The sequence below is a fragment of the Neolamprologus multifasciatus genome, chromosome 11, assembly GCF_963576455.1.
Source record: "Neolamprologus multifasciatus chromosome 11, fNeoMul1.2, whole genome shotgun sequence".
Classification (NCBI taxonomy): Eukaryota; Metazoa; Chordata; class Actinopteri; order Cichliformes; family Cichlidae; genus Neolamprologus; species Neolamprologus multifasciatus.
The window spans coordinates 10,564,622-10,585,497 of NC_140449.1; the positions used below are offsets into that span (position 1 = coordinate 10,564,622).

The 20,876-nt window shown below is 39.0% G+C and overlaps 2 protein-coding genes across 6 annotated transcripts in view; one reads left to right on the top strand and one right to left on the bottom strand.

The window, feature by feature from the left end:
* The window catches only part of adcy2a (adenylate cyclase 2a), a 69,057-nt gene extending 53,861 nt beyond the window's left edge, over positions 1-15,196 (top strand). For all 3 annotated transcript variants that reach the window (XM_085176268.1, XM_085176270.1, XM_085176267.1), the window contains 10 exons: positions 2,339-2,476; positions 3,512-3,631; positions 3,733-3,917; positions 5,755-5,839; positions 8,769-8,927; positions 9,808-9,954; positions 10,125-10,235; positions 10,337-10,451; positions 11,599-11,723; positions 12,704-15,196. In XM_085176268.1, the coding sequence (XP_085032394.1) occupies positions 2,339-2,476; positions 3,512-3,631; positions 3,733-3,917; positions 5,755-5,839; positions 8,769-8,927; positions 9,808-9,954; positions 10,125-10,235; positions 10,337-10,451; positions 11,599-11,723; positions 12,704-12,856 (1,338 nt within the window). In that variant the 3' untranslated portion in view covers positions 12,857-15,196. The remainder of the gene's footprint in view (positions 1-2,338; positions 2,477-3,511; positions 3,632-3,732; positions 3,918-5,754; positions 5,840-8,768; positions 8,928-9,807; positions 9,955-10,124; positions 10,236-10,336; positions 10,452-11,598; positions 11,724-12,703) is intronic.
* The window catches only part of dnah5 (dynein, axonemal, heavy chain 5), a 115,328-nt gene continuing 108,696 nt past the window's right edge, over positions 14,245-20,876 (bottom strand). For all 3 annotated transcript variants that reach the window (XM_085176265.1, XM_085176264.1, XM_085176266.1), the window contains 4 exons: positions 20,599-20,811; positions 18,959-19,111; positions 17,026-17,257; positions 14,245-16,034 (listed from right to left, as the gene is read on the bottom strand). In XM_085176265.1, the coding sequence (XP_085032391.1) occupies positions 15,883-16,034; positions 17,026-17,257; positions 18,959-19,111; positions 20,599-20,811 (750 nt within the window). In that variant the 3' untranslated portion in view covers positions 14,245-15,882. The remainder of the gene's footprint in view (positions 16,035-17,025; positions 17,258-18,958; positions 19,112-20,598; positions 20,812-20,876) is intronic.

Below are 20,876 nucleotides of genomic sequence, written 5' to 3' on the forward strand. Positions count from 1 at the left end.
CCATTAAGTGACCCTTAAGTCAACACAAGTGCCACTTTGGTGTAGCTTTGGGGCAATGGTCCAGAGCACACCGGTTATTCTGTTTTATTTCCCAGGTGCCATTTACATGCACAGACGCAATCATGAAATTTTACGCCACACATTGTCATCATCCTGTTTCTAGTGGAATGATTTGTTTCAGGAAATCATTAAAGAAAATTTGCATTTTGCAATCACAGAAAATATGCCAGTGGGAGTTCTAGAAATCACTAACAAAAGTAATGCAATGTAAGTGCATGTTTAATACATTTGTTCCTATCTTGAAAGCAACATGAAAATATAAGGCAGCTGTTCTCAGGATAAATCTACTGTTTCGGTGGAGTGAAGGGCTAGATTATCACAAACTTTTTCCACTGTATAAAAACTGTACAGCTGACCTGTACAATGTGTAGAACCCCCCCCCCCCCCCCAAAAAAAAAAAAAAAACCCCAAAAAAACCCAAATCATTACTGTATTCATCAGGAGATCCTTACTTTGTCTTCTGTGTGAGGCTGCGGATATTTATTAAAGTCAGTATTACGCTGGTCTGTTTAATTTACATTAATACGTGTGTTTTCACAGGCATTTTAATATGACATGTAATGAAATGACATAAAAAACTGAAGGTACTATAAAATTTTATAGGCCACGGGTCCATGAAACCTCAGTCATTCTTTGATGGCTTTAATTCTTAGTAAGTGTGCATCAGCTGCTGGTTCTGACCTCGGCTCCCCGTGGATGTCGCTGAACTCTTTAAAGACAAAACTAGAAAAACACTTTATAAACAACCTGTTTCCTTTTTATCGGAATTGTTTGGTTCGTGCTCTGTTTCATGTCGTGTCATGAAAATGTCTGCTTATTGGGAAATTTACAGTATCTCAGGAAGATGCTTGCAGGGCTACTGTGTAATAACACAGAATCAGCCTACGGTAAATTTTATGATTCCTTTTGTCAGACCACATGTCAAATACCTCTTGTGAGTTAGATAAACTAAATATGATACATTTTCACATTTAAATAATACTTATTTATAATTTCTTTCCTGGATTGGAAGCACTGAACATCTTTGACCAGTCAGTTTTTGTTTTTTTACCTATTTAGACTTAGCCTTTTTTAGTCACTGAAAATAGCTTCTGTTTATTTAGAAAATTAAATATATATATATATATATATATAAACAGAAATACACAAAAGGGAGACCTCTTTGCTTTAAGAAATCTTTGCCGCGGAGTCTTTTATCTTAAGTAGCAAAGTTATTTAAAAGTGACTAATTGAATCTTACGTAAGCACTCACGTCTCTTACATTGATCAACTTGAAATGCTTTCATTTCACTTCATTCATCATTTACATTTAAGTTCCAGGCATCCAAATAGCTGTTCTAACAAAATGGTCCACAAATATCTTGATTTCAGACCAAAATGATTGCCTCACTAACTCTACATTTCCAATTTTCCCTGTGGTATAAAATAGTCTGCCATCCTTAGTATATTGCAATTTACATCTCTGAGCTATTTAAACGTCACATCCACTCAGCCCTAGTGATGCTCTGATATTTGCTCTGAGATAATCAAGTAAACGATTTGGGTTCTCGCTCTCATGGCTTCACAATGGAACAAACTGTCTGTAACTGACCTGCCACAGGAAGATTTCAATAAATCTTTGATAATAAACAGTAAACATTAAGTATAAAGTGGCTATGTTGTGCTGCCGGGGTTAGAAATGAGGTGCACGATTGCACAGTCTCTGTTGCTCTAAAGTGACTCAAAATAATATTAATTTCCTTTTTGAACCAGGGTTTCAATCTAGTTAATATCCAATTTTGTCTTTATTTAATTATAATAATAACAAAAGAAACACAGGTACTATTACAAGTAGTTTCTAATAAAAATTATTATTGTTGATCATTTCTAAACAGTGTTGTTCATGATAAAGTCACTTAAAGTTGTAATTTTGCAGCTCTGTTATTTCATTTGTGTTGAAATTAAAATGTTGGGATTAATTGCTATGAACTTAAGTGGAACCCTCTCCATCATTATATGGCTCTCGAAATCTTTCCTTTGCCCTGCTGAGGAAATACAGGTTAATCAGAAAGTGTTGCTTCTGTGTCTGAACTTATGTTTAGTTTAGTTTATGTCACACTAATTATCTTTAGTCAACAATAGCAATGAGTTTGCTCTTTAGCACTTGGTTGTTGAGATTATTGTAACTAGCTTGTCCATCGTTCTGGCTTCCTTTGCACGTGACATATTTGTGACATTATATCCCAGCTCTTTCATACCTTATTGCATTTGTGTGTTGTGTGTCTACGTGTTCCTGCAGCACTGCAGTAAAAGCACCTCCACTTCTTGGATGTGGTTGCTGAGGTCATCAGTTATTATTGCCAACAAACCATGGCCCCGCATCACTCTCACCATGACAACCACAGCTCTAATACTTATAATGGCAGTCTTCAACATGGTAAGCTTTTTCGATGTGCAGGTACTACACTGAGGGAGTGGGACCACACCTTTCAGGCTTTACAAGAAATATATATAGCAGTCCTTCTGATAACACATCTCATATTTGTAACTGCAGCATAATTAGAAAGTAAAATGCGGCATGTTATCTCACAACATCTCTTTAAAATTATATTCTTAACAACCTTGCAGAATACAAATGAATAATATAAAAATGATATCGTCATTTACTGCAGCAAGAAGCAAGTCAGTCATCATGTTTAGAGCCTGTGGAAAATATTGTTATGTAGCATTCATTAATATGCCCTTCCCCTCCCCTCTTCCTTTTTTCTTTTTTTTCTTGCTTGTAAATTAAGCCTGAAAAATATTTAACTGCAGAGCAAATATCTTGCATTGTTTCTTTGCAGTGAGTCTATCAATTGGCTCCTTAGACCAGAAGATTGTTTACCCAGCATTTCATAAAAGTGCCAAGACAATTTGTGTGCAGTGATGACTGAATGCTGTATTTAACATTTACATCGTTGCTTTGATTTTCTATATTTATTTTCCGATTTATCTGATTGAGGTTTATTTTTGTAGACAAGGAAGCCCATCAAAACATAAAGCCTCAGACAAAGGTGGGATGGAAGCCTGAGGCTTGAAAGGAAGCTGCGTGATAAAGCACAATGTCAGGACCCTGGTTTAGACCTTCACACAAATCGATTCCAGAGATTATAATCGTATTTTGCGTCTGACTTGGGTCAATCGCTCAGGGCGTATGAACCAAATTAACCTGGCTTTGCTCAGCGGGGCAGCCAATCCTCATTTTATCCTGCAGGTTCACTTTAAACGACGTTGTTGAATGCTTGTCACTATTGGCCTCTTATCTAACAAGATTCTATTTTCCTCCTGCAAGTCTAATGCAGACTACTTCATCTTGTCTCATGCTGATGTGCAAAGAGGCAGGCAGAGAAAGCGTATTTATAATTTGCATGACAATTCCCTGGATTGTTTCCTGTGGTCCTGAATTTCTGTTGACTTTGTGTTTTTCTTCTAGTTCTTTTTGGAAGACAGCGCGCTGCCTCCAGTTCCTAATTACAATTCATCCAATGAAACACTGTTTTACAATAATGAGGAACTAATCACCCTCTCTGGGAAAAACAATTTCTACCTTCCTGTAAGACAAACATCATCATCATACTTTATTCAGAAATTTGTTACTTTAGGTTTTTGTTTTTCTACAAATTTACAGTTACGCCTCCTCCTTCTTCTGTATAGTATTTAATTTACAGTTGCATCCTGGGTCTGATCTCCTGCTCAGTGTTCCTGAGGATAAACTACGAGCTGAAGATGATTATCATGTTGACAGCAGTTGTGGTCTACAATGTCATTATCCTACAAACACATGCCTCTCTGCTGGACGAATACAGCAGATTTCTGTACGAGACCGAAAGCCTTGACAGGTAGGCTTAAAGTGAAAAACAGGAACACTTCGGGGGGAGCATGAGATGGATGAAAACAGTCAAAGAGGGTTAGGAGACTGTGATGGTAGCCCGAGGAGGAAGTTCTGAGCAAACTGAGAAATAGTAAATTATATTTTTTTTGCAGCTATAAGGCATGCTACGATAAAAGAGGAGGTGGATGGGTTGGCTTAAGATTTTATAGCAGTAAAATGTTAATGCACCACTTATTCACTAGTGAAGTAGACAACTGCTTTAGAGTTAAAATCTATATTTTAAAAAGTCAGAGACCAAGCTTCATTGAATAGTTTCCCTATGTGCCATGATGCACCCACCCATGCAGAAAGAAAAGGAAAAAGCTAATCGTGCTATGATGGAAGGATATGATAGGAAGTGCCAAACTTTATAAAAACAAGTGTCTATATATGGGTAGTATATAAGAATCAATTAAACATGATGTAGTATGAGAAATATGTTTTATGAGTTACTGTTACTTCTTGTAAAATAAATGGCACCAAAATGTTTCTGCTTGTTTCTGTCTACTCATGTTAAATTGAAACATCACAAGGCTTCTTTCTATTATTGGATCAGAGGCGCTCCCATCTTTCAGGATGTCACCCAGTATTTGATAAACTCAGACTTGCCATCACAGTATTAAATGGCTGTTATTATTTAACTCATGCAAAGGAAGTTTTTGCTCTGTCCTCCAAGTCACAGCTGAGCTGAGCTGCTAAGAGAGACTATAGAGATGTTGGGACATGAAGAGACAAATCTTCCCCCATAGATGAGCGTAACTGAATTACTTACAGATTATGACATCAATTGTAATTTCACTAGAAAATATGGATTTCTTCTGAGCTGGAAGACAGGTTTTTGAATGTAATTTCTAACATAAACATTTTTGACGTCTAAAGCATCATTAGCTTCTTCTTTGTGAGCAAATAAATGTCAGCAGATGTCTAAATTGTCTGATTTCCCACCAAGGACGGCACTTTTCTGTCTGGTTATGGACGTTACTGTCCCAGACTGTAAAACTGATAAATCTGAAAAGTTTTGATAATTTTTCTAGTTGGAAAAATCTTAACAGCTGTTATTTCTTTAATTAAAAAAGGAAGAAGAATCACAGCTGCAGTGTGTCTACTTTTCATCTCCAGTTTTTTCTTCAAACCAACCCATCTGTGTTAAGACCAGTGTGGTGAATTAATGTCTGTGTAGAGAACTGATCAAGTCAGCCAGATAAATGCAGAACTTGCGTGCTGTTTACTCGGCTGTTTACTGAGCTCGAGCACAGATAAGATTAAGAGTGAAAATGTAAAATGTGCTTCCTTATATTAGAATGCAGGTCTTTTGACAGTTTAAATGTTTTTAGCATCAGCTTTCATCCAATATGCTTTGGGCTTGGACTGTGTGGGAGTCTACGTTGATAAAACCTTGCTTTTTATGATAGTGGAAGACTGAAGTTTTATATTCAAGAGTTTTTGCAGAGCTGTATCTCTGAGGATCATGAACACTTGCTTTTTTTCCCTTCTTGAGAAATGTCTCTAGTCGATCCAACCTTGCAGGAGGGCTAACCCCCCTCCGAAACGCATCCAGTAAACAAGCTCTTGTCACAGCAAAGCAGAAGCGACAGTCTTAATTAAGTGACAGGTTGGAATAAAACGCTCTGCTAGACATCTCTACTGACTGCAGTCAAAAATTCCCTTTCTCATCTATAACTTTTAGTTTTCTAGCCCTCTTTTGCTGTTCTTTTTTTTGTTGTTGTTCAGTCACATTTTATCTCTGTCTTTATCTTTTTCTTATCTTACAAAAACATTTGTCTATTTTTTTCCTGCCCTTTAAGACCAGGAGTTCTCAAAGACCTGAAGACTATGGGCTCTATATCCCTCTTTATCTTCTTCATCACTCTGCTTGTGCTTGCCAGGCAGGTAAGTCTAAGCTGTAATAGTCTGAATGGCGTTGTCATCTGTCTCCTGCTGCACAGTATATCGCTAAAAGAAAAGAAGTTTTCATCTGTGTGCCATTATTACACCATCATTGGACTTTTTCCATTCTTTTTAGCTGCGAGTTTTGGATGTTGATGGAAAATTATTTTTACTGTATTTGCAAAATGTAAAAAAAAAAAAAAAAAAAAAATCCTCTGATTTAGAAATTTTCCCATGTGATTTGTTCTTACCAGCTGCTAGCTTAGTCTTTTGGCTGTTGAGAGCATTGCTAAGCTTTAGCCTTATCTTTTACCTACCTTCCTTTAGATTCTTTGACCCTTAATGGTCTCTCATAGATTAACACATTTTAATGCCACTAACGTTTTACGTGACTCATGGATTTCTTATATGTCACAACAGCGATGCTTTGGATGATTATAAATTCAGACAAATTTGTAGCTCTGATGCTGCTGGTTCTGCCTCTCTCTCTGTATCTCTTTATTATCTCAGAGCTTTGTGAGGAAAAAACAGTGGCTCTCATTTATCTTCTAAGTGAAAATCAATCAGTGAACTTGGTAGAAATGGTTAAGCTTTTTGGCTGCTGTGACACACTGAAAGAGAGGCATCTTTAGACCAATTTGTGTAACCTCCCTCAGTCACTCAGGGGCAGCGATTTACATCAGCAAGTCTGCTGTTACTCAGATGTAATTTGAGATTTAGTAGTGAGAGAGAAACCAGAGGCTGGAGAGTAACATGTTCTTTACTCTGACTTGTTTGGGGTTCTGCTGAATTGTTCTAATTATGTACGAGAATTGGAGCATCATATTTGTACAAATCAGCCTGAGGCCTGTACTATATGAAGAAGGATTTTTTGGTTAGGGAAGTAACCTATACACTTAAAGTGCAATGGAGGAGGTTATGTTTAAGATAAGCAAATAAAGAGCTACATCGTTACTTCCTATTGACCACTCAGTTCTCTGGAAAATATTATCACCATCCTGGAAGATCGCTCAGACCTTGATGCTAAAAGCGTCTAAAGAGTTTTTTCACCAGTATTTTGCGTAAGAAATGCAGATTCTTTTTTTTTTGTTATACATGTACACAGTATATCATAATTAAAGTGTATTACTTTGCATGGGTTAGAATAGTGTCACATTCAGGATTTTGTCACTCAGGGAGAGTAGGCGTGGTCAAAGGAATATTGCTGTTTCATTTTTAAATGGGATGGAGCTGATCACCTGGGCTCTACTGTGTACTGTCAGCAAGGCTGCTGGAAATGGTTTTCACTGTGGATGCTGTGGATGTCCTGAAAAGCTACAACAGAAGTGGATACTGACACTTAATCAATTTTCCTGTAGACTCCTAGTGGAGCATAGGGTCGCAACAACCCCACGCCAATGGTCTCTGTTCTGGGCCGTTCTCTTCAGCTGGGTCCACGTCTTTCCGGCGCACTTCACTTCGCTCTCGACAGATCTTCTCCATGTCTGTTTGGGTCGCCCCACTTTCCTTTTCCCTTGAAGGTTCCAGTCCAGTGCTTGCCTTGTGACGTTGTTTAGTGGTTTTCGAAGTATGTGGCCTATCCAGCCCCATTTTCTCTTCTTGATGTCTTGACTGACCGGGTTCTGGCTGGTTCCCTTCCACAGGTCTGTGTTTGAGATCTTCTCAGGCCCTCTGATGTTGAGGATGTGTCGCAAGTGTTGATGAAAATCTGTATCTTGCTGGTAGTGGTGTTGGTCACTCGCCACGTCTCGGACCCATACAGGAGGACTGCTTTCACGTTGCTGTTGAAGATGCAGATCTTGCTGCGCTGAGATAAGGCTTTGGAGTTCCAGATGGGTCGCAGGGTGTTGAATGCAAGCCTTGCTTTGTTGATCCGGCTCCTAACGTCTTCATCTGCGCCGCCATCGCTGTTGACTATGCTTCCTAGGTAGACGAAGCGGTTGGTTTCCACCAAGTCTTGTCCCTGTAGCTGCATTGGATGTTCTTGTCAGTTGTTCAACCGCATCACCTCTGTTTTTCTGACATTGATCTTCAGGCCGGTTTTTTCTGCCTCCTCAGCGAGCCGTGTAAGCTTGGACTGTGCATGTTGCTGCTTATGGGACAGAAGGCTGATATTGTCTGCAAAATCCAGGTCCTCCAGCTGTTTGGTGAGGGTCCACTGGATGCCGGTGTTGCTGCCCTCTGTGGTTCTTCTCATGATCCAGCCCATGACGATCAGGAAGATTGTTGGTGACAGCATGCAGCCTTGCCTCAGTCCAGTTTTCACTGCGCAGGGGTTGGTCAGTTTTCCATTGTGGATGATCTGGCAGGACGAGTCTTCATAAAGCTGTTGGATGATGTTGATGAGCTTCTGCGGGATTCCACATCAGTTTCCACATGGTCGTCCCTTTATCTAAATGTGCTTTTCAGAAAGAGTTAAATGTATTTCAAGAATACAAATTACTGAAGTAGTTGTCTCTACCATAAGGTGTAATTATATCTGCACCACAAATAATAAATTCTATTTATTAATATCTAAAGTGTTACACGCGCTTCTGATTTGTGTACACACAGTTTTTAAATCACTGCCTCTATCTTTGTTGCTGGCTGAAACATGTGGTTATATTTGTGCTGTCCAATCCGGTCATCTGCAGTGCTTGATCATAATTGTCCCATCCTGCGAGCACGTTTTTCCTTGGTTGGTGATTTTTATTTACCAGATCAGTTCACTGCATATGACAGTTAAACAGGATTGACTAGAGTTGCCATCACAGACTACCTGAGGTGTGAGTGCTGAAGAAAAGGAAAAAATATAATCATGTCCAATAATTCATGTCCTAAGGCTTGTTAGTGTCCATATTTGTGGCTGTTTCTGTTTTTCTCTGTGACTTCTTGGAAGAAAACTGTACAGCTATACCTTCAGTCTCTTTACCTCTGTGTCCTCTTGTAACAGAATGAATATTACTGTAGGTTAGACTTTCTCTGGAAGAACAAGTTCAAGAAGGAGTGTGAGGAGATTGAAACCATGGAGAACCTCAACCGCGTTTTGCTGGAGAATGTCCTGCCTGCGCATGTCGCAGAGCACTTCCTGGCCCGTAACTGGAAGAATGAGGTAGGAATTTATAATGTGTGGTGTTTTTTATAATAATAACTAATGTAAATGTAACATTATCCAGATTTTATTTTCACAATAGCTACAGGACTAATGAATGTAGAATTACACAGAGGACTTCAAAGTGCTTGTTTATATGCAAAGTTCTTTTGCGTTCATTCGCTGATGCATCACAAAAGAGGGATGTTTAATTCAGGATATCAAGACACAATTGTCAAATGCAAAATGTTGAATACACTGTTTTAAAATGTGTGATTAATTTAAACTGAAATATTCATTGGTTGTTTATTAAAATAATAAGGGCTAAAGCTCAGATTTTTATTTTGAAAGTGCAAACTTTAAATGAACCTGACACTTGTTTTGTAGTGTGACAGTATGATGCCTCGCATGACTCATTCATCGCTGTAAATCCTGTTACATCCCCTGAAGTTTTAGATCTGAGGGAGTTCAGAGAATGTGGCATCCTGGAGGTCATGTAAGATTAAACAGGAGAGCAGCATCTGCTGCAGAAATCCTGAGTGACGAGTCAGCAGTTGACTTCATTTCTGTTCTTGAACAGGGTCCAAGAACAAGATGCTCTAATGAGATTTAAAGCAACTGTTTGTTGTTTTTTTGGATGGTGGTTTGGGTGATTTGCCTCCTTTAATTTGTCAATTATGTTTCATGTGCTGCCCAGTGATTGATTTTTACTTGTTGTGAAGTTTTTTTTAGGTCTGAATAAAAGACAGAAAACCCCCAATATGCGGTGCAGATCCCATATTTGTCTTTCAAAATCTCTTCATCTGTAATTTATCAGTTTCATAATAAATTTTACAGCATTGTTTTGCACCTGCACAAGCTAACGACTCCACTCTGTCTTCTGCTTCTCTTTGTCATGCAGGATCTGTACCACCAGTCCTACGACCTGGTGTGTGTCATGTTTGCCTCTATCCCAGACTTTAAAGAGTTCTACACTGAGTCTGACGTCAACAAAGAAGGATTAGAGTGCCTCAGGCTCCTCAACGAAATCATTGCTGACTTTGATGAGGTAAATACCCAGATCACCACAAAAACAGACCGAAACCGTGATACCATTGCACTGCTTCACTCAGTGAAGAGTATTGCTTTTTACAGATTCATACAATTAGGTTTTATTGTCTGTGCTGCTATAAATTTGGGTTTTATTCAGTTGAGCTATGTTTGTATTTCCATGTGTAGTTGCTTTCCAAACCGAAGTTCAGCGGTGTGGAAAAGATCAAGACCATTGGCAGCACTTATATGGCTGCTACTGGGCTGAACACATCGCCAGGGCCTGAATACACATCACAGGTAGGCCCATTACAAAGACATCATCATTTTTGTGTGACTGCCGTATGCACATTATGCGAGAACCTAATGTGTTTCTAGTTGTGCTTTTTTATGTTTCCCAGGAACATGACAGGCAGTATATGCACATAGGGACCATGGTAGAGTTTGCATTTGCCTTGATGGGAAAACTGGATCTTATCAACAAACACTCGTTCAATGACTTCAAACTCAGAGTTGGTGAGTTATGCAGAGAAGCTGAAATTAAATACAAAGTATACAATAGAAAAATATATATAATATTTTATATATACAGGACTACACTGTAATCTTTCACATATTTAAGTGTACTGACCTCACATGAGAATTGAAAATGAGTGATTTAAACTGATTAATTAAATTCCACAGCTCATTTCAGGTAAATGACATGATGTAACAAGATACTATCACTGCAGTGGGGTGAGAGTTTCATTCCTTGTTGCCGCCTTCTCGTTATGATATTTTCTGGAATCCCACTTCTAGAGTTTGTACAAAAAGCAGGAATCAGCTTGACTGCAATACATCCAAAATTGCACTGTCATAGAGCCTCTATGCATCCCTTGTTTGTGTAGAGTTCCAGTAAGATGTAGAGTAATTTTATTATCTTGACAGAAAGTAAGAGAAATGCACAGATGTCTGAAAAAAACAAAACAAGAAAATAATGCTTATTTATGCAGTAAGACTAAAATAAGAGGTAGAACAGCAGGAAGGCATACCCCAGCTCCCTCTGTGCAATAAGAGTCAAGAGTTCAATACCTTCAACCTGTGTCTTAAGATCTCAGCATGGGATGCACCATTAACTCAGCAGTGTGCGTGTGAGTGACTGTACATCCCTGCTGCTTCCAGATGGGGCTGAAAATGCTCCATGAGAGAGCCGTACACACCCTCACCCACTGGGACTGGACAGAACCAGTAGCTGTGAGACTGTATGCGCCTCCTGCACACTCGAGCAGATTGCAATTTCCAACAATTCAACAGTCAGAAGCTCAGTCAAAGAGAGGCCCAGTGTCATCTCAGTGCTGCGAACAGCCTCCAGACTGCTGGGGATTAAGAGTTGAGCTGCATTTAGCTCGCCCTCCGTTTCATGTTCTGATGAAATCTTGTGAAAAGCTTTGTTCGTTCTCAAAGCAGTAGGGTTCCTGCTCAAGTCGGCTTTGAGCAGCACTCAATAATTAATCAGTGGTATCAACATTTGATTTTGATACATTTTCAACAAGTAGGAAATCTAAAAAAGCAGTTTATATTTGTAACTATAAAATAATAAGGTAATTCCAAATGAATGGCAGCATTAGGGACACTGTATTAAGGATCAGCTGTGAAAGGTTTACTAAAATGTTTCCTTTGTCAGGTATTAACCATGGTCCAGTGATAGCTGGAGTCATTGGGGCCCAGAAACCCCAGTATGATATCTGGGGAAACACTGTGAATGTAGCCAGCAGAATGGACAGCACCGGAGTCCTGGGGAAAATACAGGTAAATGATTTGGGGAACGTTTGAGTTTAAAGACATAAATAAAAAACCCACTACCCTGCCTATTCACTGCAATACTAAATGTTAAGACAGCTGTCAAACATCAGCTGGTATTTTATTCTGATAGTTTCTTTCATAGGACCAGCAGACCTCCTTCTTCATACTGCAGACATTTAAATGGCAATACGGATGCTTAAAAAGATAAAACTCTTCTTCCTTATGTGCCATTTATTACAGCGAGGACATCTCATCGTCTTGACATCACATGGCATCATCAAATCCTATTTTATGTCATGTCTGAGCACTGATAAGACAGAATGGTTTTTCAGCTGCTGCATGGCATGTGGCTGTGGCAATCATTCAGTCTTCAGAGGGCTGTATTACATTTCGCGGCCTGTACACATTTGATAGAGCCATCTGCTGTGCAGTGCGGCACAACTACAGAGCTCACAATTGCATTCCATGATTTCCGGTTGATATTTTAAGACAGATAGAAGGCAGAAATAAGACAATTTCTTTTAAAGTAGCATTGATATTGCCTACCAGAATGTCACTTTTACTCATGGTAAAATTCCCAGGCTTTCAATGTTGTTTGCTTGTTGTTCACACAGTATTTCATCTTTGTGCTTTGGGAGACTCTCTTGCTTTAACTTACACATTGAATTTTTATGTTTTTGTTTTCTTCATCTATTAACGACCGAATCCAAATATGCACCAGTGTTGGCAACTCTGCTTGACTCACACATTTTGCTGTTAGGGCTAAAAATGAACGTAAATGTTAGACTTTAAACAAGACGTATCCAACCGCAATCCTGCTGTCAGTGGATTTTAATGAAGCACTGCATCGAAGAAGAACCGTTTACTGATGAGTTAATGGTCAGCAGAATTTTCCCGTGGACAGCTGAGTATTTTTGCCTGTAGGAATTTAATTCAGTCATGTTAGATGAGCAAAATGGTCATCACCCATCTGGTTCTCCCTGCAGGTGACGGAGGAGACGAGTGACATCCTTCTAACCTTGGGGTACATGTGCTCTTGTAGAGGCATCATCAATGTCAAGGGCAAAGGAGAGCTTAGGACCTTCTTTGTGCACACGGAGATGACTCGGTCACTGTCACAGGGGAACGTAATGCCCTGAGCCTGATTTACACAGGCACGAAGACTTTTGTTTCAGATTGAAGAGGTTTGAATTTCTCAGTGCTGCTTTTATAAAGTGTGGGGCATAAAGGGACCTGATCTACAAGGAGGTAAAAAATCAGATTTACTGTTGCATTACAAATTACCTATGCCACAGCTGTAGTATACATTTTGTCACTTATGTAACTGTAAGTGTAGCATGTACAGGAGATAGGCAGTAACACCTAAAAATATACTGTAATGTGAATGTGGGAGCTGGAAAAAACACAGTTGCACAAGTAAGTCTGATGTAATAATGTACAAGTTCAATGAGAGTAAAAATCTCCAATGGGCTGAATTAATATTCTGCCTCAGTTCTGGGAGGCTTGTGGTAGTTGCTTTATCAAAAAACCCATTATCAGCAAGGTGCATCAAAACCAATCTCACCCTACAGGATACAGTTTGGATGCCAAATAACTTTTGACTCTGCATCCCTAAGATGGCAGCATTTCCAGAGTTAGGAAGACAGTTTCTTGTCTTTGTACTTTTATCTGCTTTAATTGCACCATTTACCAACTCTTGGCACCAAACATTTTCATTGTTCTACCATTTTTTTTTTTTGTGTACAGACGCCAACAACTACATCACAGTTTTGGCTGGATTTGTTGAGCTGCTGTTCTCAATTGAAGGGGATTTATGTGTGTTCTCCGTTTGGGAACTCATTGTTTGTGTTATTTCAGCACCATATGAATGCAGAAGAATAACTGCATGGCAACAATTTTCAGCAGAGTCTTATAAAGACTTTGGCGCCCCGAAGACAACAGAGGTTATGAATTAACCACTAACTTTTACCTGCTTCCCGAACTCAAGCAAAGTCCTAGGGTAACACAAAAGGCCAGAAATGAAAAATCTGATATTAAAATGAAAGCAAAGGTCAAACCAATACAAGTGAAAATGTCACAGACACTGTTGCAAAGGTAAAATGTGTCTTGTTAAGAAGAAAAAAAAAACAGCCAGAAAACAAGGTGTACCATGTGTACATAAGTCCATCGACCTTGTTAGAAGCACCAAGTCTTAGATGTGTTTTACAAACAGTCTAGGACTATAATGGGAAAAACAAATGAAAAGTAGAATCTATGAATATATTCTGATATTCATGCAGGGCGGTGTTTTCCAAAACAGTCTTTCCAGTTTCTCCTTGGCTGCATTGACTGACGTGATTAGGACATTGATCAGATTTGTCAGTGCTTGCTGAAAATGGAAAATCTGGGGCCAGTTGCATAAATGACTTGAGATGTGTACAAACACATTGCTTTCATGCAGTTTATAACAGGATGTGCCATAACAATGGACACCCTTTGCACACTTAAAAACAGGTGTACATAGTTGGGGGTGGTTTTTTTTTTGTTGTTGTTTTTTTTAGAGCCACAAGCAGAATAAATAAGAGATTAAAATGAAAACATGAATGATAAACCTTTCTGTAAAATCATGTGTCTTTTTCTTCCAAGTTTTCTTGGATGATTTAATAAAATAAATAATAGAATAAAATCCTCAACGGTGACTTCGTAATGTTATTTTCAGCAGTTAAATATGTAGTCTGATTCAGTGTGAGTTAAAATGACCAAAAAAACCTGACAAACACACATTATGAAGGTTACAATTTTGTCATCATTCATCCAGATTACCAACTGTAAGGTCTGTATGTTACAGTAGAAAGCACCTTGTTGTTGTGATTTGGCACTGTAAGCCTAAACTGAATTCATGTGACGGATTGTCATTTAAATACAGTTTACCCAGCCTTTGAGTTAAAATAAACAGCATACATTAAAGCTTCTCTAAGGTCCTACACTAAAGTAAATTCCTTCAATGTTAAAGTGGTAAACTGTTATTTCATCTTTGGATCCAGTTTGCATCTGCACATGAGCTCATCTCTCTTTTTTGTAAATAAAAGTTGATTTGAATGTGGGAAGGCGGGACAAAGGTTAAAATGGCATCCAGACACACATAACATGACACATTTGGTGACTCTACAAACTTTGCTATAAAATGTTTTATCTTAGCATGCACTTTATATTGCGAACCTGACAGAAAGAATGCAGACTTTTGTTTGTGGGTACACAGTTTTATATGCACCTGGCCCCGGTGAGCCACAAAGATTTACAAAACAGGTTCAATTAAAAAACTCCAAACATTTAAGACTTTCTTGGGAAATCCATGCCTGACTTGTGTACAGGGTAGCTTTAGATCACATATGATATGGTGGTTTTATAAGAAAAGAAAATACTACCAAAAAAGTGTTTTGATGTTTTGATGATGCAAGTTGTTTTTTGTAAAAACTTAATTAAAATTTCTATGTATTTCAGTGCTACAGTGCCTTTATTTTCCCTCAGGATTCTTCGAATATGACAAGCTCAGTTCATTAACATGTCAGGATTTGCAATACTCGTAATGAAAAGCCGTACAGTACGTGCTGAACTGATATTATTCGTCAAATTAAACTGTACTGTGTGAGTAATCAAATGAGCTGACGATGTCACTAGAATACTGTACAGACTTGACACTGGGTGAGCATGCAGATGGCTACGATATGTCTGGAAAAACATGGTGATTAGATAATTTTGGGCCAACTAGTCTGAATGAAAAGAGGAAACCCAAAGAGACAGGGGGCTTCACACCAGAGTATTAGAACATTTACACAGGACCTTTAGCAGCCACAGTACAGACATCTATGCTTCTGTTAACCTCTAGTAAAAAAAAAAAAAAAACACTGACATGATGTTTTTGAACGTGCTAATTCTGGGTCTGACCTTGGCCTGACTGCACAGAAAAACCCAGTATCTATCCACAATTCCTGACACTGACTGTAAAAATGTGTTAGTCACTTTGTTTGTTCCTTCACTATGGAGCTGCATATTTCCCTCATACAGAAATGATGCTAAAAATAGATTTAACCTTGATGAGAGCTTTTCAATCCTGCACACTTAACTATCCCTATAACTGAGGGAAAATGAATAACGGCTGTATGTGTCAGTGTTCATTATGAAACAGTCATTTGACGTCACAAAGGAGCGCCACTCCACGGAGGATCCAGTATTCTGGAGGAAGGGAGGTTTTCAGGTCTACAGCTGCAATGTAGTTTACGTCTGTCCTGGTGGGCTTCTTGTAGATTGGACAGGAATAGAGGCGGGAGTCTTTTACACCTGCAACACAGAAAAGAAACACGGCATTTGCTGCAGAAAGTGGAAAGAGAAAAATCAAAAATGGCATTTTTCATGAAAACTAATGAGAGAGAGCAGCAGCTGCCAAACTGTGCCTTAATTGTGTTTCTAACTAGAATCATTTCAATTCAATGAAATATTTACATCAGTGCAGAGATGCCACTGGGACACCCAGCTGTGCTCAAAAAAACCATCTGTTTTTATGTAGTTAGGAATCTGCTCGAATTAGATAGCTCGAATTAGGAGAGCACGCTTATTACCCAGTACTCCCTCAGCACCATTTTATAGTTCTTTAGCCAGTCTGCTGCTTGTTTTGCTGTTAGTCTGCCAGTAGAATAGCAACAGCAGTGCTCCTTGCTCATGCATCAGCAGGGAAAAAACTAAAAATAATTTTCTCAGAGCAAACAAACAGGCTTGCTGTGTCTTTACAAACGACACTGTATGTGGACAAAGATGGAACTAATCCCTTTGAATGAGTGAAAATTAAGTAGAGCAGCTTTCCAACCTCTTGTACCTCATGCCTGCACACGTGCACGGCACACACACCAAGCACTTGTCTACTGAAGCATCCCTTTAGCAGTCTCCTTTGCACTGACACACACTCAAACGTAGCAGGCTGCCTTCGTATGGGAAATGCTGGGAGGGGACGCGGTGTAAACAAACCGCATTATGCGTATCATTGGATCATTAGTTCATTTCCCAGGAAGCCTTGCTCGCAGGCATCCATGGGGGTCTGTGTCTGTCTGAATATACTTTGGCCTTATCCAGAACAAACACTGTGCCACATACTGCTGGTGATCTATTCCCAGACAAAATAAATAACACTTATTCTGCTTGACATTTAAATGTTACATCCAATGAGTGACTGTGTGGGATGCAAACATTGAGAAGACAGGTAGGATATAAAGCTGCTCCACCAAAAGATTTGTTTTTTTATTTCCCCTCCACACTGTTCCTAAATAATAAAACTCACCATTATTCTCAGCATACATCCTGATCACCGGCATCATCTCAAAGAGAACTTTGGGTTTGGAGTCAATAAGTTTGCAGTTGCGGCGGTCCCAGCCAGCTCCCTCCAGGTAAAGACCATAGACGTACACTCCCTCTGTGGGCGGCTGGTTGATGTCATCCTTCATCCACTTCGTCACCTCGTTGCACAGCACCATGCGGTCCAGGGCACAGCCCTTGTTCGCCCGAGTGATCTCCTGCGAGTACATGTGAATGGCACATAAATGACAGAAGTGACATTTTGAAATGGTTTTCCCACATGAAAATCAATTTCGATAAAAGGTCTGTAACAATAGGAAGACCAAAATACACTACTGGGAGATAAGTGCACTCCATCACAGGAGTTGTTTTGTGAGATGATGTTGCAAAAAGAAAAAAATAACTCCAGTATGACAAATTAAGTGAAATGTGAGTATTTTATGGCCTCAGTCATTTTTTTCTCATTTTTAAGTTTGAAAAAATAAATCCTTAGTGGGCAAACTTGGGAGAGACAGAGACTGATAACAAATGACAAAGGCAGGCACATAAGCATCTCACATAAAACAAGCTAGCAACTTCAGGCACATTACACAGAATCAGAGAACACGTACATCTCCTGAGAAGCTCAGTGGTAGGACTGAGGGCTATATTTGGTATCTATCAGTAGTCAAACAAATCTCTTCTTAGTAAAATACAGAAATCTACATACTCAATATTTCCTTTATCCAGGTGAAAGATCCAGGCTCTTCAAAATATTCACTTGGAAGTAGAATCCTTTACTCAGTGTATACTGCAACTCTCAGGTCTACACTTCAGTTCATTTTCACTGTTACTGTATGTAATAAGACTCCTGTTTACCACCAAATTCAGTTAAAAACACACTGATTTAAGCCACCAATCAAAGTATATGTTCAGCAAACTATTAGATTCAAACCCTCAAGATAAAAGTTCAGTAGCATGGAGGAATTTTACCTTACAAGAGCAATGATACAAGCTTGAGCCTGTCGTATGTAACTGCACTCAATTATCTTCATATACATAAGCTCTTTAAATATTTGTTGTATTGCTCCTGTCTTGTTTCCATCTGCCCCAATCAAGGCAGATGGCCGCCCCTCCCTGAGCCTGGTTCTGCTGGAGGTTTCTTCCTGTTAAAAGGGAGTTTTTTCTCCCCACTGTCACCAATTGTTTTCTCAAAGATGGGTCGTCTGATTTTTTTTTTTTTTTTGTTTCTATATTATTGTAGGGTTTTTACCTTACAATGTGAAGCACCTTGAGGTGACTGTTGTTGTGATTTGGAGCTATATAAATACAATTGAATTGAATTAAACATTACAGCCTTTCAGAACTGATAAATCACTGGGTTTGCTAAATAAATTATTTAACATTCAAAATCTCTTCAAGTTGAAGATCCCATCTGCTCTCACTTTTCCAGAAAACTTTAAACATACATTTGCTGTCATGTACTTGTGATGCAAAATTGGAACCACAGATGGCAGGCGTAAAATACAGTTATGATACAGATGTTGTTTCCCCATAAAACTATTTCCACTTGCTGCCAATCTACCAATATTGGCCAGATCAGAGCACACAAATGGCACCAATAGATAGAAATGGTCAGAGAGGAAGACTAGGAATGGCAATTTCATACAAAATTGCCATTTACCATGCTTGTGCCTGCAGAATTCACAACAGGGGTAGGATTTAAAGACAAATTTAGCATATTATCTGAATGCAAAATGAATTTCATGCATTGTAAAAAAATAACTACTACTACTTGCAGGTCCCTGTGTATGTGTTTGTGTCTCTGCATGTTTGCATGCGTGTGTAAATGTGGCTGTGTGCCTGCTTCTCCCTCTGCGTGCCATCTGGTCTTTTCCCTTGCTGTGGGTAAATGGTAGGTAGCCTGATGTCGTGCGTACCTGTCTCATGGCTGTCAGGAAGCCCTGCGGGTTGAAGAAACCTGTCATCCAGAAGCAGTTGGGTCTCCCTTCAAAGATCCAGGCCTGGAACTGACGGTTCCGCTCAAGCAGCTCCGTGAACCAGAACCCCAGGGTGCTGGAGGCCCACGATGACTGAAAACAACAAGTAGACAGACAAACAATAACATGAGCAAAAGAGTACAATAAAACGCTGAAACATGTCATCCCGGTGGCTCTGAGAAGAAAAGGGGAGATAAGACATGGATTATGAGACATGGTGTGGCAAGTGAAAAAAAGAGACTTGACACAATGGGAAAAAAATACAACAGAACACAATAGACTGGAGGCAAATGATTCAGAAAAAGGATAAAACTGCAGGTAAAAGAAATCGGTGTTGCAGCCAGGAATCCCATTCCAGTCTGAATTATTCTAACAATGCTGTGTTTGTGAGTGCAGCCTGACTGTCAGCTAAATAATTCTAAAAAAACAAAAAGCCCTAAAGAAGTCCTAGCTTTTTATTGTTTGCTTTAGTATGGCATCAGAACAAAGTTTCTTTTTTCCATTTCCTTTATCACTGAGATGGATTTGTGTGCTTTGTATACAATTATAACAATGAGTACATTGATAAAAAAGGAGCACAAACACGGCCCAAACGTGGAAGTTAAGAGTTTGGTCTGATAATGACAATGTCCCTTGTAAGAGCATCAATTATCCCGTGTGCTACAACTAAACCTCAAGGACACTAAATAACAAAGCTGATAGCACTAAAATCTGATCTGAGGTATTAATTTGTGCCTCTGGGCTGTCTAGTACTCAAGTACTCTGTATTGAATAGTTGTTAGAAGCTTTCACCGGAGATAAAACGATCACCTTTCATAGGGCTGTTCAATATAACAATATATATCAGATAACGATATAAAAACATCTAACGTTTCATTTTACGCTATTGTTTGTTTCGCGGTGTCGCAAAATATTGTTTTGATGGTCACTGTAGTGGCTATATTAATTTCTTAAATTTCTCTCTTTCTCTTATATTTAATATAACCACACTACGGACGGACAAGCACCTGTTTGTATGCGTTGTCGTTAGCAACAACGACGGTAAAACCATTGCGTGTCCGCTTGTTTATTTTCCACATATAAAAAATGTATTATTTTTATTTTTCACAATAAAGCTCAAGATCCTGTTGAGACTTTCCAAAATAAACTGAATCATGTGAAAGAGTATGCAGTGTTTACGGATGAGAAGCAAAAAAGAGCCGTCAGGTGCTAAAAAATAAACCTTAGACTCAAACGTTAGAACAGGCTTTTCCCCGCAGCACGCTGTGTAATAAATACTCACACACACAAAAAAAAACCGGCGGCCGTTACAACTTATGTCTAAAAATGTATAGTTTCATGCATCAGTTAAAACACTGGACTCCAGGTACACGGTGCCCAACTGGAAACACTTCAGGCAAGTTGAGCTGCCCGAGATTCACAGAATTTACAGAAAATGTTACATTCTTTTTACACATACAAATCTTTTTTAGACACACACAAATTCTTTTTACACATACAAATCCTGATTTACAAGTACAAAATATTTATGACAACAATTTGAGCCCATACATAAACTCACAGTGATTCTCTCAACTGACCTTCTTCCAGCGTGCAGGAATTCGTGCATCGTACATGCAGTCCAAGGCATCCCGCAGGTTCTCACTCATGATGATGGTTCCATCAATAGCCAGCTTCAGGTCTGTCAAGGTGTTTCGGACAAGAACTATGATCCTCTGCATCCGATCGACTTCCTGACGCAGAAAGATGTTCATAGGCTGGAAAGGACCCATCTTCTGAAGACGCTCTCTCACCTGGTTTTATTAAGGCAGAAAAGATTATATCAACAGAGATGTGTAAAACACACAATCTCATTATG